Genomic DNA, 17,879 nt, shown 5'->3' with positions numbered 1-17,879 from the left:
CCTGTCCTGGGTCATGGTCAGAGTGCCACCATCCCCGCCCTGTGACCCTGGGTCATGGTCAGAGTGCCACCATCCCCGCCCTGTGACTCTGAGCCATGGTCAGAGTGCCACCATGCCTGCCCTGTGGCCCTGGGTCATGGTCAGAGTGCCACCATGCCTGTCCTGTGACCATAGGCCATGGCCAGAATGCCACCATGCCTGCCCTGTGGCCCTCAGCAGCAATCCCTGTCTGTATGGCACAAGGAGTCAGACCAGCAGGGGAGGGGAGATGCTGCAAACCCCACTGTGAAAGGGGTTTTGGAATCTCTAGGGACCCCCGAGCAGATTGTGCAGCACACAGCTGTGACGTGAACCCCTCAAAGGCTGGCCCCAAAGCCCCAGCCTCATCTCCACCCCTCTCTGCCTCCACGGCACCCCGTGCCTACCTTGGCGTCCAGGATGCTCGTCTCCACCCGGGCCACGCCCTGGTTCTCCCTGAACAGCTGGATCTTGCTGACCTTGCTGAACTCTGACAGCACCGTGGTGAGGTTGGTCTTCAGGTCAATGACGTGGCTGATGCCGTGCCGGGGTCCCACCAGCAGCGTGGTGGCTGGCTGCTTCTCGTCCTGCTGGCACGTGGAGAGACAGACAGACAGACAGACGGGTCAACAAACACACCCCAGGGTGGCACAGCCTTCACCTGGCTCCCTCCGTGGAGCCAAGCCTCGATGCTGGCAGCTTGGGCAGGTCCAGGGTGGCTCTTGTCGAGCAGTAGGTAAAGCTGGTGCCACCCTGCCACCCTGAGCCCCTCTGCAGAGCTGGGAGGGGTGTGCAGGATGCCAGGGCTGTTTAAAAGAAGCTCTGAGCTGACTGTCCACATGAAATATTCAGGCTCGCTGGTGTCACTGCACTGAAGTAAGCGTGTTACAAACCTGCCTGATCTGACATTGCCTCCGAGAGAAGGAGGCAAAGGAGGGAGTGAATGCATTTCAGAAAAGAACAAAGACTCGACTGGAAATGGGGATGTTTCTTGGGGGTATAAGAGGGTGTTTCAAGCCAGGCGTGGAGGGGAGGAGGAGCTGGGCAGACCATTGCAGAAGATAACAAAGGGAATAGTTTTTACCCCTTCAATGCAGTTCAACACACAGGCCGGCTCAGAGACATTGCTTTGGTGTCAGAGATTAAAAAAAGAACGCTGCCTACTCAGGCAGTGCCAGGAGCAGGCTCTGCTCTGCCATGGCACCAACCAGACACCAGTGATTTCCTGCAGGCAGCCCTCTGAGCTGTGAGGTGAGGGGTGCCAGAGATGGAACCCAGCAGGCAGAGCCCGGGAAGCCAGGGAAGTGCTGAGACCACGGGTGGGGGTAAAGGGAAGGACGGCAGAGAGGGGACACCGGTGTGGGGACACCGACGTGGGGACTGACCTCTGGCTGGGAGGTGGAGCAAGAGGGATGAAGGGGTGAGCAGGCAGTGGGGAGCCTTTGTGGGAGGCTTTCCTCCTGCTGAGGTGGTTTGGGTGAGCAGTGGGGATGCCAGATGGCTGTGGCAGTGAGCAGCACCTGTGACAGAGGCAGCAAGCCCAGCCAGGGCTGTGTGGGCAAGCAGGGAACACAGGGGCCCTGGCCAGGAGCTGCCCTGCTCCAGGATGGATGGCAGGAGTGTGCCAGGGCACGGTGGAGCTGCAAACACACGCCTGAAACTGCTCCAACCTCCGTGAGCAGGTGATCTCGCTGCCCCACAGGCCGGCAGGAGCAGAGCAGATCCTGACCCTGCAGAGCCGAAAATCCGACCCACCGGCAGCAGAGGCTCCGAGGGTTTTCTGGGTGGCCTTGGAGCTCAGCAGGGCAGAGCAAGAGACTGAGGGAAGTGATTTCTGTGGCCACACGTCCCCTGGCTCCCCCTCAGCACCTCCCAGCCCAGCCTGAATTACCGTACCAGTCCCACCGTGTTGAAGAGAACCCCAGCAAAGGTCGGCAGCTCGTTCAGGATCCTCAGGTACTGCAGCTTTGCCTGGGCTGTGGAGACCTGACAGAACACACCGCACAGGAGATCACCACGAGCACAGCGGGGAAGAGATGCAGGAGGCTGGGGCAGACTTGGGGGCTCTCAGGTAGGGGTGCACAGCAGGCTGCCAGGCAGCTCAGGGCGTGGGCTGGGCTGGCAGCGAGTCTGAGCTGTGCGTGAGGGGGGTCTCAACTCCCCTGCCATCCTGGGCAGCTGCTGGGAGGTAACTCAGAGCAGAGGCACAGCCAGGAGGGAGCCCCAGTGCTTGATGTATAACCCCCCTGGGATGTACAGCCCTCCCTCCCTCCCTCCCTGGGGAGCTGTGGAGGCTGCAGGGACCGAGGCAGTGGCTCAGCAGCCGCCTCCAGAGCTTCCCAAGCCCAGAAGCAGAGGAACAATGAACTGGTGTGTGTCACTTCAGCCAGGCTTCAGCTGATCCCAGCCCTGATCCTCGCTGCGCTCCCTGCAATCCAGATCAGCTCTTGAAAGCAGATTCAGGAGAGAGAGTGTCTGCCTGGCTGGGGTTTATCTCCCATCCCAGGGGATTTAATAACAAGAGTCCCCAAGAAGCTGGGGACAACAGGCTGCGGTGGAGGGCAGGGGCTGGGTGGGCTGGGCTCACCTTGGTGCCGCCAGGCTGGTGCTGGTGGGCTTTGAGCTGCTGCGAGAGGGATTTCCGGAGGCTCTTCTCTTTGATGAGCTGCAGGAGCGAGGGGGGCAGGAAGGGCTCCAGCCCCCACTCCTTCCTGTGGGGAGGGAAGCCTGCGTGAGCTGCCGGGTCGGAGACACGGCCAGCAGGACACAAAACTGTCCCAGAGCATCCTCTTGCCGTCAGAGCGGGGCTGGAGCCGCACCAGCACTTCCTTGGTGCCACAGGAGCAGCAGCAGTAGCCCCCAGCTCGGGTCCCCAAGGGGATGGGACCCCAGGCTGGTGACACAGCCACCAGCATCAGGCTGGGGATCGGCAGTGCCACGCTCTGCAGCGGACCCCAGCTCCCACTCACCTCCGTGTAGAGCTTAGGGGATGCAGGGCAAGATCCCAAACCTCTTTTGGGGTCCTCTGGGGGTGACTCCTTCCTCCCTGTGCCGACTGAGCAGGGCCAGCCTGCACAGGTGGGCTGGGGATGGGTTTGGGATGGGTTTAGGTGCCCCAGGAGCCACAGGAGGGCTGAGCCAACGCTGCACAGCTTGGTGGCAGGCTCAGATTACACAGCCACAAATCCTTGCCTTGGATGCAGGCGGAAAATCAACCCGGGGTTCCCATGGAAATGATCCTGGGCTCACAGCAAAGGTCCCCAGCCCTGGCTGCTGCACGTCAGTGTGAGGGGGTCTCACACAGCCCCGTGGTGGGACCAGGGGCTGGCTGTCACTGCTGCCACCGCCCAGCTCAGGGGGGGCTCAGAGCATCTCACGCTCCGCACCCCAAAACGCTGCTGCGACGCAGGGAAGGGACGACAAAGGGAGGCTGAGTGGACACTTGGGGACAGGGAGGAGGACTCACTCCACGATCTTCAGGGAGACCTTCTGGCTGGGGCGGGTGGCTGAGACGGTGATGTAGATGTGGAGGGCAGCCAGCCCCAGCAGCATCTCCGGCTTGGGGTCTGTGCCGAAGCGCTCTCTGATCACATCGTTGCGGCTCTGTGGGATGGAGAAGAGGCGCCCTGAGGCAGCCACAGGGACAGGGCACCGCCACCTGAGGGGTGCCACCACGGGGCACAGCCTGGGCAGACGCGTGGGCCCGGCTCCCAGTCCCCACCTGGATGTACAGGTACTCGAACGCCGCAGGGTCCCGGCGCAGCAGCTCCACAGGGTCCTTGGGGAAGAAGCTCACACGGAAGAGGCATCTCATGCCGTGGTAGTGTGTTCTTTGCACAACCTGTGGCAGGAGCAGAGGGGAGCGGTGAGCCCAGGAACCACACTGGGCACGAGATGCTCTCTCCTCTCGTGATATTTGATCTCTCCTCCGTGCGCCACGCTTCATCCCGGCCTTTCTTGGTGCAATTAAAAATTGAATGGCTTTGTACTTTGTTTCTGAGCTTTGCCTGGCGCTGTAGGGTTTATGCCACTCAGGATAACGTGTGCTCCACGATCCCCATTTTATCCCTGGCTCCGTGCAGCACCAGCTTATTGGCTCTCCCGGGCAGGGATGCTCACGAGTGCTGTCTGTCAGGCAGTCAGCGTGGGATGGATAAAACCCTGACAGCCTCCCTCTTTGGCCACCCTTTTCACCCCTGCAGGACTCCCCAGAGGCCAGGAGGGGCTGTGCCACCCCCCAGCACCAGCCCCACACCGAGGGGCTCTCTGTGCCCAGCCCCTCAGCTCGGCCATCCCCACACCCTCCCACCCCCAGCAGCTTACGTGGGCCAGCGGCTGCTTGTCCTGGAGCAGCAGGAAGCGGTGGCTCTGCTCCGGGCTGGAATACTCCAGGACCAGGGCAAAGTGCTCGATGTGTCTGAGCGACAGGCGGTCCTGCAAGGTCATCATCACGTCCTGCAAACGCCACGGACAGGCTTGGCTGCGAGGCACTGGCTGCTTGCCGAGGGGGAGCTGGGACCCCGCTGAGAGCCCACCCTTCCCTGGCAGCCGGGGCCGTGCCGGGACGAGGCTCGGAGGGCGCACAGGATGCCAGGCAGTGACCTTGCAGAGGGACGGGAACGGCAGCCAGACCCCCGACACCCGGGGTAACGCCGTGGTGGGGCTGAGGGAGCTGCTCCTGGCAGGAGCATCCAGCCTGGCTGGAGGGCAGCGAGGAGAGAAGCCAGGAGAGGCGGAGAGCCGGGGAATGGCCATCCCTGCCAGCTGCAGAGCGTGCTGCCTGCGGAGGCAGACGGGCCATCCATCACCCAGAGCGGCTCGCAGCCAGCCCAGCGCTGCTGTGTTCGTGCACGGGAAGCAGGAGAGGGAAAATGGATTGGGAAGGTGGGAGGGGAGGAGAGGAGTGTCACGGTGCTGAGGGGGGTTGGGGGGGATAGGAGGGGCTCACCTTCACAGTGGTTCGGCCATCGAACGTGAAGGATTTGATCTGCCCGTTCTCCAGGAAAACCTTCAGCACGTTGGGAATGAGGAGAAGAGCTTCTTTCTTCAGCATGTCCTGGCATGTGGGGCCGGCAAAGGGGGAGGCGAGGAGGGTGGGGGGCACGGAGAGATGGAGGGAGGGTGGGGAGAGAGAGAGAGAGAGAGTGTCAGTGATGGAGCGCTCACAGCATCCTCTGCTGCTCTGGGCTCCCGTGCTAAGAGGCGCATTTCCCCCGAAAACCCAGCACTCCGTGGAGCCATCGAGAAGCACGGAGCTGAGGCAGTTCAGAGCTGCCTGACACATTCATCTCCCAGCATCTTGCTCCGTCCAGCACCTCCCAGTGCCCGTGGCTGGCAGCCTGTCCCACAGCGGAGGTTTGGCTGGGCTGGCTCAGAGCTGACCCCCACTTTCCTGCCCCTTACCCCAAGCCTATCCCCCCTCAGCCCTGCACATCCCTCTGCAGGAAGTTGGGAGAAGGCTGATTTTATTTGGTGAGAAGCATTTCAATCAGATAATTACCTAATTGATTTTGCTTAAAAAGAGAATGTGCTAGAAGCGCTTTACAGTGTGGGGTTTTTTGGATTTTTTTTTTTTTCCCCTCAGTTTTGTTTTGTTGTTAATGAAACCTTTCTGCAATTAAGAGATAAAAGCACTGGGCTGGAACTCTTCAGCTTCCACAGCCTTTCAGCAGTGCCCTGGTCACCCTGCCCCACATACAGGCACTGCAAAGCTTTTGGGATCAGGCTGGAAGCCACAGATCTTCCTTAGGGCGGGCATTGGCATTGCTTGGATGCCTCCCATGGGTGCTCAGGGGGACTCAGTTGAGACCAAGCTTCTAAAGCCAGTGTTTGGGGCTCCTTCAGAGGGACAGGACCCCAAGACACTGACTGTGCCTGAGGGCACCTGTCCTGTGGGGCTCCCCAGGCCAGACAGCTGCTCCCACCTGCAGAGCCCAGATCAGGGAAGAGGAGCCTGGTGGCCCCCAGCACCTCACACCCCACAGCCCTGGGGACACCCCAAGGGGCTGAACCCCGGGAGAAGGCAGCGCAGGACTTACTGGGTCTGTCTCGCCGACGGTCACCTGCTCTGAAAATCGGACTTTGGCCGGGTTGGACCTTAGCTTGGCCTTCTTGGCTGCGCTGATGAAAGCGGATTTGGGACTCTGGAAAGAGAGCACTGGCTAAATCACCTGCCTGCCCTTGGAGAGGAGAAAGGGGGACACGGGGCCCAGAGCAAACCCCTCTGATGATGGGGAGTGGGCAGCAAATGGGGAGGGTGGAAAGCAAATCCCCTTGGCTGTGGTTACACAGCACTGCAGGCAGGGCCAGAACGGTGAGCAGCAGCCCCTGAAGTCACACCAGCAGCATCAGCGCGGCGGGGAGGCTGCACCCCCGGGGGCACCTGTGCCTGGCACCCCTTGTGCAGGCTGAGCTCCAGCAGATGTCAGCCAGGTCGTGCCTGGAGGCACTGGCAGCAGCTGGATGAGAGAGATGAAGCCCTTAGGTGTGGGTTTGCAGCCCCAGGGAGATGGCAGGATCCCTGCAGGACGTTCTGGTGGCAGCACAGGGACAGCCGTGCCACAGAGCTGTGTGCGTCTGATGGTGCCAGCACCAGCTGAGCCGCCTGTCCGGGCTGGCCAGGAGGAAAAAAGCCTTTTTGGAGCGTGGCACACACCCCTGCTGCTGACAGAGCAGCGCTGGGTGGGGGCACCTCCTTCCTGGAGAGGAGGGGAGCACAGGGGAGCTCCCACACTTCTCTCCTTCCCCAATATCAAAGACCTGGTGAAGCACCAACGGTGCCTCTGGTGTGACAGCTCGGTGTGCCCCAGTGCAGCATCACTGCTGGTGGCAGCAGCAGCATCTCCAGCCCTCCTGCAGCCAGGCCCTCCCTGCCCCCTCTGGGTTACTCCATCAGACACATGTGATGTCCCCTGCAAACCCTCTGGCATTGGGAATATTTGTCCTCCCTCCCTCCCGGTGACAAGGACGGGGATGTGGCTGCACTCCCACTGACCCCAAAGGGCCATGGCAGCCCTCAGACCCAGCAGCTTGGAAGAGCCTTGGGGTGGTGGGACATGGATCCAACTGAGTGGTCTCCCAGGGTCTCCAGGGACCCCGCCTCGGTCTCTAAAAGTGCTTTTCACCCCTGTCCTGGCTCCCCTGGAGCTGGCCATGGCCCTGCCACTCTCACCTGGTGGGTGTGCAGGACCGTGAGGATGATGAAGTCCTCGGCCTTCCTGTGACAGAAAGGAGAAATGAAGATGGATGGGACCTCGCGTGCAGCTGGCTACCGAGAGCACATCCCACCCTTCCCAGCCCGGTGGTGGCCGGGACCTTTGTGGGTTCCTTGGGGTGCTTGACAACGCGGCTGTGGACACTTTCCCGCTTCCTGGCCAGCTGGGAAGGGCTATGGCACTTGCTCCAAGGCACTCCCCCTGCTCAGGCTGAGGATTGCCCACCCCAGCAGTGACCACTGGTGACGTGGGTGTGCACTGGCACCCCGAGGCTTTGGTGTGGGCGCAGCAGCCTGGCACGAGCCCCTCCCCGGGGGCGATGAGGGACAAGCGTCGTCCTCACCTGACAAGCTCGATGAATCTCTCCCTGGGGGCTTCACTCACATCCTCATCGTTGATGGCCAAGATCTGATCTCCTGGCAGGAGTTTATCCTCAGAGGGGCCGCCTGCCAGGAGAGAGGGTCAGGGCCAACCCAGGCATCCCGGAGCTGCGGGGTGGAGGGGAAGCAGGAGGGTCCCAAGCATCCCCAAAGCATTTGCCCACCTATGTGGCAGCGGAGGACACCCTGCAGGCCCACCAGAGGGGACAGGAGAGGACAGGAGCCCGGGGAGGGGTGTCCCGCCGGGGGGAAGCGCCGCTGTGTTTCCTGGCGCGCCGCAGCCGCGTCCAGGACCGGCCCCAGACCCTACCTGCCGCCACCGACCGCACCACCACCGGCCTCTCGCTGCCAGCCACAAAGCCGAATCCGTAGAGGGGGTGGCGCTGGACCGTCACCTGTCGGAGCGTGTCCGAAGGCAGCTGCCCACATTCCATATCATCGCCACCGCGCTCCTCCGGCATCACATGGCTGCTGCGCTGCAAGCACGGGGACAGGCTGTAACGCACCCCGCCCTGGGAGCCCCCGAAACACCCTCGGGTTTGCCCTGGCAAGGTTTACCACAGAGGTTCCCTGCCTAGGCTGGAAGAGGTGACTTCCTTCATGGTGTCTGGTAGAACTACTGCAAATTTACCCTGGTTTGGCCACTTGACCGTGCCCTCGCCCACAGTTCATCCCCCATACCCCTCTGTAGGTTGCCTTGCCCTTTGTGCCACCCCTGTGCCCGCAGATCCTTGGCCACTGAGCCGAAACGTAACCCCTGAGCAGCGCACGGTCTGTGTCTTCTGCCCACGATCCCTTCGGCACGCTGAAATAAACCTTCCTGGAAAACATCATACAGGGAGCCCTTCCTGTCTTTCCTCTGCTGAGGTGTGTATGTGTGTGAGTATGGACTTGAAATGTTCCTGTGGCCTGCTCTGAGCAGCTTCTGAAGGAGACACCTGGAGAAGGGTGCAGCGTTTCACCATCCAGCCACGCTGCTTCACCCCAGCACACCCAGCCCTCTGCAGCCTGCGGGGCAGCCCCGCTCCCTTCCTGGGACAGCCACAGCCCCGTCCTCCTGCGCAGAGCAGTGCCTGTCCCTGCCGCGGCACGGGCACGGGGACGTCCGTGGAGGTGCCACGCAAGGGTGGATGCCAGCCAGCACCTGGCTGTCCCGGCCCTGCACCTCCTGAGCTGGGAGGTGTGCGTGGGGTAAATGGGCGCTGGCGTGGCTCTGGCCGTGCCCTGAGGGTCAGTGAGACAGCAGCTCTGGCACAGACAGAGCTCTCTCTGCCTTTCTGCAGAGCTTGAAGAGCAGACTCCAGGGCTGGTTTATTCATGTTGTGTAACACAGCCCGACGACGATATCAGAGATAAGCGGAAACAACTCCAGCCAGCCTAAAAACTGGGATTAAGGCAGGCTCAGCTGTGCTGCTACAACCAAAGCTCTGCCATCAACCCAGGGACTCCTTGGAGTGGACACAGCCAGAAGATGGGAAGATCCAGCCCAGGGCAAGGTCGCGTCAGAGCTGCCCTTGGCACCCCGGAGCAGCGCCAGCCACGGCTGCAGGCTGTGAGCCGGCTTTGGGGGAGCAATCCCAGCACCACGGGGCACAGCACAGATGGCAACACGCACAGCCCAGCCAGGAAAGCAAAGTGGTGAACGTGCTGCTGTTTCTGTGCTGCTCATTGCTTGTTCCTGTCCAGACTATTTAGTCTATTTAAAAGAGATCCTTCCCGGCCTTTTGACAACACACTGGTTGTTCCATCCCTTATCAGTTTAGGGTTTGATGCACCATCCTGTCTGCATTTCTGACACCCCCGGCCGCTCCTGCAACCTGCTCCAGCCGCAGAACCAGGAGGGACAGCACGTGGGGCTGGAGGGGACAGCAGCTCCACACCAGCACACAGAGCCTGGGGCTTGAGGACACCACTGCCAGCCCTGTGCCGAGCCTGATTCCCAGGCGACCACCCAAAATCCTCCAAGGGAGGGTGCCACGTCCGCCAGGGGAGCCAGGAGAGCTCTCGGCACCGGGTGAGCCTGCCCAGGGGTGAGCGAGCTGTGCTCTGCCACCGTGGGATGCCACCACTGCCAGGTGACCCATTCCCAGCGCCCAGCCGGCTGCGGAAGAGAACAGCGAGGCCTGGGGAAGGGAACTGGCGAGGAGCAGCGGGGTCTGGGCACGGGAAGCGCCGCACCCATGAGCTCCCAGCAGGAGCAGAGGCAGCTCCATCACCAGGAGAGCGCAGCTGCAGGGAGGCGCAGATATCCCCATCTCCCCAGCGAGCGTCTCCGCGCCGCCTCATCAGCCGCTCTGCTACTCCCGTGAGCGTTTAAAAGAGCAACAGAAGCAACAACAACAAAAAGAATCGCGCGATTCGACCAATCTTCCTCAAACAAACGCTACCCAGGGCCATTGTGCGCCGCTGAGAAGGCGACTGAACGCAGCGCTGCACAGGAGAACGCCAGACACGGAGCTGGCTGCCACAAGGCAGCCGCCAGCGAGCCGCTGGCTTCCCGGGGGACATTCCTCCTTTCATCCCACCCCTGCTGCCCACAGCCACTCCAGCCCTCCCCACGCACAAACCCCCGCCGCAGATGAACGCGAGGACGAGCAGCAGGGGCTCCAAGCGCTGCGATGCCTCGGAGATGCGGCTGAGCTCCGTGCGGGGAAACTGAGGCAGGGCTTCGCTCGCCAAGTCACAGAGCAAAGTGGATGGCGAGTCCCAGAGCTGGGTGTGCCCGGATCTGTCCTGCTGGGTGCAATCGGGGTGGCGGTGTCACCCTCGCTCCTGCCCACGGAACCCGCGGCCGGTGACCAGGGACAGCAGCGTCCCCATTAGAAATTACCATCAGAATCGGGAAATCTTCGCGGCTTTAACAGACGAAAGGGAAAGAGAGCACACCTCACTTCAGCCACAGCCAGCCTGCCATCCAGCGTCAAAGGGAAGAGGGGAATAAAGAGGTGGATGCTGACAATAAAAACTCCTTTACCGGCCTCTTAAGCTGCTCCTCTCCTGATAAGACTTGGGTGCTGCAGAAGCATTACCAGGAAATTAAATAAAAGAGGACGAGCGTCCTCCTAAGCAGGACTTATCCTCTCCTGGAGAAGCAGTAATGTGCTCAGCAGCAGGTACGACATGCCTTCTCCAGGCTGTGCCTCCGAACGTCCTTCCTGCAGCAGCTTTCCCAATCTCCCAGCTCTCCCATGGGCTTGGGGATTAACGCGTGCTCATCCTGGACCGGAGTGAGAGGCCAGGAGCAGCAGTGGCTAAGGAAACTCTCTCCCTAACAGTGGGAATTGGCTGCACCCCAGGAGTAATTGCTTCTTCGGAGCCTGATTTTTTTTCTTTTTTTTTGTGTTTCTTCTTTTAATTTCTGGGCAGAGAGCTGCACTGGGCTGCAAAGCTCACGGCCCCGCTCTCGCAGCAGGGAGCTGAGGATATGAAACAATTCCTGGAGCTCAGCAGCTCCGGTGCCATCAGCAGCACCCAAAGCCAGCCTCACCCTGGGGCCACAGACCAGCACTGACCCCATCCCCCTGCAGGGTTATGGCCACGTCCCCACCCTGCCTGTGTCCCTGCCTGCCTGCCGCCCACCCGAGAGCCTGCTCTGCACCCCCTTGTGTCCTCACGGACCACAATGCCACCGAGGCACAAAGTCATTGGAAAACAGCACCAAGTAAAAGGATTTATCAGGAGGAACCCCTCTGTGCCCAGCAGGAGCCCGTCACACCCCTGTGGGAGCAGCTGGCTCTTCACAGCCGCTCGACAGATGTGGCATGAAGATGTCCCGCTGCTGAGGCTGGGACACTCATCTGCTGCTCTCAGAGCTGACACTGCTCTGGTCACACTCTGCCACCCAAGGTGAGAGAGACATCAGCTCGGTCCAGTCACTGCCCATCACCACACACGACACAGCCTCCAGCTCCCTGAGCGCTTCAGAGCTCCGTGCCACGGAACTGGGCTGAACACGGAGCCCTCATCCCCCCAGACAGATAGAGACAGAACAGGAGTTACTCCAAAAGCTGACGCATACATTCTTAATTTCCTACCGCAATAGATCTCTGCTCCCTCTGAGCGCTGCTTTTCTGCCTTTGCTCTCACTGCTGACTGGCCATCTGCCACCAAAACAAACCAGCACCACCTGCCCGGGAGGAGCCATGGGCTCCATCCACCCAGGGCGCTCACACCATTTCCATTTGCACCTGCCTTTAAACGAGTGCCACCAGGTGAAAACACTTTGTGCAGCCCAAGAAGGGCTCACAGGACGGGCAGGGGGTACAGGGAGGTCTTGTCCCTTCTGCAGAGGGGCAGCTTGCAGGGGTGGATGCCACCCCTTCCTCTGCTGCCGTGAGCAACCCAAGGAACAAACAGAGCCCGTGGAGTCCTGCCTCTCCTACTGCAAAACCCTGCCCGGCTCCTCCATCTGCCAGGCTGCAGGTGGTGAAGGGCTTGTGAGGCATGTGGGATCCTGAGCACGTGTGGCAGCGGCAGGGAACGCCGGGGAACGGGCCAAGAAGTGTTTTTATGGGGAACATATGGCAGCTCCAGCCTCGCCCCCCGTGGGGCTGCCAGGGCGCGTGGGGACCGGCAGCGGGGACAAAAGCAGAGCAGGTGGAGCTGGCTGGCACGGGATCCACCAGGAATTGCACCTCTGCTCCAGCAGCCCCACATCTGTACCCAGTGGGTGTCTGGGCACCTCGGGAGATGCCCAAGGGGCACCTGGCCCAGGTTTAGGTGTCAGACACCCCCGAGCATGGGGATGTTGAGAGTGCTCCTTGCAGAGGAGCTGCTCAGAGCCTGGCAGCCTGGGAACGCTGCCCCTGCTTTGGCAGGGCAGAACAGCTGACTGGAGCGAGGGGAGCCAGCCTGGCTGGGACCAACACTAAGGGCAGCAGAATAACCCAGGGTGAAGTCCTTCACGGACCCAGCCTGGAGAACGCGGGCTCTGCTGTCATGGATTTGCTGTCAATATTGGGAAGCAGTTTAAAATCAGCAGAGCTCCTCGGAGGGGTTGGCTCTGCTGCTGGCTCTCTCCTGAGCTGGCGGGCGAGCCGGGTACGCTGCTGGTACAAAGGTGGGGTGCCAGATGGCACCGGCTGGAGGGCACAGATAGCCCTGGCTCTCAGTGCAGGGACAAGCAGACAGTGAGCAGCGCCCAGCAGAGCTGCTGGAGAAGCTCGTGAGCAGCCAAAGGCAGCTGTAAATAACGAAGCAGCAGCCGCAGCCTGGCTCCAGGCAGCAGCTGCAGCCTTCTGCTGCCCAGCCTGCAGCTTTTTAAATGGTCCTGGCATCTCACCTAGAGATAAACACCGGCAGAGGGGCCCCTCAGGAGGCTAGTTGGAAATCCTGTTATATCCTGGGACTGGCAGAGGTGGACTTATTGCCCCCTGGCAAGGAGTGGAGCCAGCTCAACAAGGTGCTGGGGGCAAGAGGGGCCCAAAAATTCTAAAAGTAACGATGCCAGTTACAAAAAATAGAGTGAAAGCACGGCTAGCAAAGATCCTGTGCGTCACCACAACCTCCAGCCACGCTCAGGTCACCAGAAAAAAACAGCTTCTGCACAGGGAGAGGCTGTCCTGAAGCAAGATGCAGCACTGAGGGTACGAAGCTCAGCCTGTACCACACTTTCCACAGGCAAACACGCACAGACATTGCTTTCTCCAGCTGAGACTTGGGATTTCCAGGCTAGAAAAAAAGAGGAGGGACCACGATGGTCCCTGAAAGCAGCCTGACCCTGGGCAGGGAGCTGGCACTGCAGCGGAGCTGGGAGGCACCTGGGGAAGGAGGCTTGACACACGGGAAAGGCAGCGCTTTGCCACACAGAAACCAATTAATCCCGGGAGCTGCCTGCCGCAGGATGCTGGGAATTCAACCGGGTTTGAGAAGCAATTTCCACCTACTAAAGCCAGAGGCCTCCACAGTTCCCGTGCTGTAGCTTGCCAGATCCTGGGAGAATTTACACCACGAGCTGTCTGATCGGGGTGCAGCAGGAGAGAGAGGACCTGAGCCCACCTCGCTGGCACAGCGCCCGTGAATGGGCTGCCCCAGGGGCACCTGAGTGTGGCAGAGGTGGGAGCCCAGCTGCAGGTGCCCAGGTGTGCCACTGGGCACCTTCAGGAGGCCCTCAGGCTCCAGGGCAAGCACTCAGCACCTGCAGGAGTGAAGGATGCTGAGGGTGAGGTGATGACAACCTCCAGGTCGTTCACTCACTCACACAGCCTGGCTGTGCCTGCACAAATTTGGGACCTGTCTAAATGCTCCCCCCAAAGGCAGTGGGTTCCCTCATTTGTGCCACTTTCCACCACATTACAAAAACCATTCTCCTCCAAACTCTTTCATGCTGTTACAAACACCATCCTCCTCCACCAATTGTTTGAACAAGGGGCTCTCACTCAGGTTAAAAAAAAAAAAAAAAAATCTCCTCCAATCTTGCCCGTGATTTTTGGCTGTTTAAGGGATTTTTGTTCTCCCCAGCTGGAGAAGAGGATCAAAGCAAAATCCTTCAGCAGCAGGGTCAGCACAGAAGGCTCGTGCTCCTGACTCACCCAGCAGCAGGTAGAGCACCACGGCGCTGCTGGCAGAACTGAGCAGAGCCCGGGCTGCAGAAGAGGGACTTGGGACAGGCAGGGCTCCCCTTGCAGGGCTCTAACAAATCTGCCTGCAGCGAGAGAGGGGTGTGAAGAGGAAAGCCTGTCTCCTCTCTAGGGAACTGAGAACGTGCCCTGAGCACGGGCTGCAAAGCCACACAGTGGGAACATTTTTTTTTTTTTAGGGTATTTTTCTTTACATTTGGGGATGCCCAAGCAGCTGGGCACTAATTTAGGGCTTGGAAGAAGCCAGTTTCCAGCCCCACCTCTGCCACCGTCTGCTGTGGTGACCATGGGCACGTTACCTTGGTCCTCTCCTCTGTGGTGCTCCACTGGTGCCAGCAGGCAGGAGCCCCCCCTTGCCCAGGCAGGCAAGACTCCGAGGGATTTCGGTTCTTTGTGAGGACTACAGAAATACAATAAACAGACAGTCAACACTGGGATAAAATGAGATGAACACATAAGAGGATTAATCGGAGATAAGGGGCAATAGAATGAATTTTGCAGCATTTTCCTCCATTATTTGTGTGATGCTCAGCTGCGTGGTGGGGGCTTGGAGTTATACCAGCTCCCGCAGCCTGGCCACTCTCTGCCTGTTACTACTGCAGTTTCAACTCAGGAGACCTCTGTGCTTTATCAACTTTGCTTTCTGGTGTTAAACACCCTTGGCCCCATGGGGAGGAGGGGGATTACAGCAGCCCCGGGTGCTCCTGCACCTCTCACGCTGGCACGGGCGGCTTGAACCCAAACTGAGCCTTTCCTGCAAGAGCCCCCAGAGCCTCGAGTTCCTCAGGGACAGGGTCTGGCTGCTGCACGGCACAGCAGCTCCTCTCCAGCAGCAGGAGGATGGCTCCCCCCACACCTGCGTGGGCACCAGGCACCCCAGACCCACCTGGCTCTGGCAGATTTGCAGGAGGGGAAATTTATCACTGCATACGAAGTTTGGGGGGGGGGGGGTGTTAAATAAGGCGGGAGATTTACACATCCTTTACATTCCATTAGCGGGCAGGCACAGCCTCATCCCCTCCCAGGCATCGGTGAGGAAGATTCAGGGAGCCTGTCAGCCCTCCTCTCCCACGGCTGGCACAGAGGCTTGAAAATCCAATCAAGCACTTTCCTCCGGGCCTTCAGGAATGCCAGGACTTTCAGGGTGGATTTACAGTGAGCAATTTCCTCAGTGGATGACTTGGGCTCCTATCTCCAGCCAGCACAGCGCAGAGCAGGGCAGGGACCTGGGGGAAGGAGTGCCAGGGGAGGCAGGACAGGTAACACCATCTGTGAGTGACAGCCCCTGGGTGCACAGGGAGCCTGAGCTGGACTCCAAGCTCACCCAGCAGCTCCAGCAGCCCACATCCCTGCCCTGCCAGCCCGTGCAGGGTGAGAGCTCGCCTTGACACACAGGGGGCAAACACTGGAGCGTTTCTGGCAGTACAGCATGGGTGAGATGATCCCCCAAGCTGGGACAGAACTGGCCACAAGCTCGTCTGAGGGACAGCAGAGACTGTCCCAACAAGCCCTCGATGCTGTCACCAGCCTTGGCAAGATCTCCAGAGGAACCTGCGTCTGGGAGGTGACAAACACAGCCTCAGAGTCCCCCTCCACCCCTGCATTTTCTAGGATCCCTCTCTGTGCTCCGGGCTTTAGTAAAGCTCTTGAGCTGATGCAAGATAAAGGCAAAGACAGCAAAAAGAGAAAATGCACAGGAGCAGAGGAGCCTTTGTGCCTGACGCTTCCAGCCTGGGGCTCCTGGCCTTTCTAGCAGAGAGGTTTAGTTCATACCTCTTTATAATCTCTTCACAATCAGCTCCCAGCTCTGCTGCCCATGCCAGGGGGTGCAGGGAGATGAGGGAACTCCACAAACTGCAGGGTCTGTCCCTGCCCATGAGTGCAGTGTGTTTCCCAGGTAGATATATTTAGAGGCACACCTGCCCACGTGGGCTCTGTTTTCAACACGTGGGTGTGCAAATGCTGCTCTGAAGCAGCAGCCTCAGAAAGTGGCACCTGTTTGTGCAGAGCCCTGTGACTCCTCAGCCACGGGGCAGCACGAGGTGCTCACCTGGGGAATGCTGCAGGAATGGAGCCACAGAATGGCCCGGCATGGAAAGAACCTCAAAGCTCATCCAGCTCCAACCCCCTGCCACGGGCAGTAGCACCTCATACAGGCAGTAGCTTGTCATTTTTAAGTTTGAAAGGATTTCAGCCTGCCAGCAGTGCTAACTGTTTCCCAAGGGGAAAGTTCTCGAGAAAGCTTCTTCTCAAAACAATCTTGGTAAAACAACTTTCCCAAAACAATCTTTCTCCAGGTGGGGTTTTGCTGTTTCTCTGGTTTCACCAGTGGAATTAGAGAGGTGTCGTTCCTGTTCACCAATCATGTTAAGTCTGTATCGGAACACCCTATAAAAGGTGGTAAGAATTAGACAATAAATTCTGAAAAATACTTTGAGCCTTTTGCCTTTCCTTTGTGTCCAACGGCGACATCTTCCACCACACCAGGCTGCTCAGAGCCCCGTCCAGCCTGCCCTTCAACACCTCCAAGGATGGTGCAGCCCACACCAGGGCCTCCCCACCGCCACAGAATTATTTCCTGATATCTAACCTAAATCTACTCTCGGTTTGCAAGAGACCTGGGGACACAGAGCCGCTCCTGGCACAGCACGACCTGACTTGCACACACACAAACACACACACAGGGTTCCCCACAGGACAGCCGGGTCCCTGTGGCACGCAAGCGCAGCGGAAAGCCCAAGGGACAACTCCGTGCTGGTCCCCACTGGCACACAGCCCCCCTCTCAGGGAGCACCCATGGTCACACCCTGGCTGTGCCAGCACAGCCCTCTGGTCCCTGGGGTACCGGATGGGAGCAGAGCACCAGCAAGGTGCTCATTCCCCAGGTGCTGTGTGGGTGCCCACAGCTTCGCCTTGCCCTCATCCCTGCCCTGTGGGTGCCCACAGCTTCGCCTCGCCCCTGCCCTGTGGGTGCCCACAGCTTCACCTCACCCTCATCCCTGCCCTGTGGGTGCCCACAGCTTCACCTCACCTTCACCCCTGCCCTGTGGGTGCCCACAGCTTCGCCTCGCCCCTGCCCTGTGGGTGCCCACAGCTTCACCTCACCCTCATCCCTGCCCTGTGGGTGCCCACAGCTTCACCTCACCCTCATCCCTGCCCTGTGGGTGCCCACAGCTTCACCTCGCCCTCACCTGTTACCTTGGTTTTTCTGAGTTTCTTTATTAGCCTTTTGATTTTCATAAATGGAGTCAGATCTTTTAGTTACTGTAGAATATTAGAGCAGTTTTTCTACCTTTCCCACAGAAGTAACATAAACAAATCCTTTGTTTTTCATTCTCTGTCCTTTGTTTGCATATTTCTAACCTGAAAACAATTGTAACTGACAATTGGTCTGGCCACTGAGGCTGAGGGGTGGAAACCCCAAAAAGCCAATCTTCTGCTGGACCCACAAATGTATAAAAGTAAAAGAATAAACAAAGGGGCTCTCTTCTCTCCGCCCTTTCAGCTGGAAGCTGGATCAGAAGAACCTCTGCAGAAATCTCTTGTCTGCGTGTGATTTCTTTGTGTTTCACGGTGACACTCACCCCTGCCCTGTGGGTGCCCACAGCTTCACCTCACCCTCACCCCTGCCCCGTGGGTGCCCACAGCTTCACCTCACCCTCACCCCTGCCCTGTGGGTGCCCACAGCT

The 17,879-nt window shown here is 59.5% G+C and overlaps 1 protein-coding gene across 12 annotated transcripts in view; it reads right to left on the bottom strand.

Moving 5' to 3' along the window:
* FRMPD3 (FERM and PDZ domain containing 3) overlaps nt 1–17,879 on the bottom strand; it is a 59,676-nt gene that overhangs the window by 23,111 nt on the left and 18,686 nt on the right. Inside the window, exons 1-12 of one of the 12 annotated variants that reach the window (XM_058423214.1) lie at nt 11,647–11,971; nt 7,923–8,083; nt 7,576–7,678; nt 7,190–7,235; nt 6,057–6,161; nt 4,967–5,074; nt 4,342–4,452; nt 3,740–3,859; nt 3,485–3,621; nt 2,606–2,729; nt 1,915–2,004; nt 426–608 (exon numbers count right to left, since the gene is read on the bottom strand). In XM_058423214.1, the coding sequence (XP_058279197.1) occupies nt 426–608; nt 1,915–2,004; nt 2,606–2,729; nt 3,485–3,621; nt 3,740–3,859; nt 4,342–4,452; nt 4,967–5,074; nt 6,057–6,161; nt 7,190–7,235; nt 7,576–7,678; nt 7,923–8,083; nt 11,647–11,765 (1,407 nt within the window). In that variant the 5' untranslated portion in view covers nt 11,766–11,971. Of the gene's footprint in view, nt 1–425; nt 609–1,914; nt 2,005–2,605; nt 2,730–3,484; nt 3,622–3,739; nt 3,860–4,341; nt 4,474–4,966; nt 5,075–6,056; nt 6,162–7,189; nt 7,236–7,575; nt 7,679–7,922; nt 8,321–11,646; nt 11,972–17,879 lie in introns of those variants that run through there. The other 11 variants (XM_040083891.2, XM_040083892.2, XM_040083893.2 and 8 more) reach the window with 11 other exon arrangements.

Source organism: Hirundo rustica, chromosome 21 (assembly GCF_015227805.2).
Source record: "Hirundo rustica isolate bHirRus1 chromosome 21, bHirRus1.pri.v3, whole genome shotgun sequence".
Lineage (NCBI taxonomy): Eukaryota > Metazoa > Chordata > Aves > Passeriformes > Hirundinidae > Hirundo > Hirundo rustica.
The sequence above is the reverse complement of the archived record's forward strand: the minus strand, read 5'-3'. Positions and strand labels throughout refer to the sequence as shown.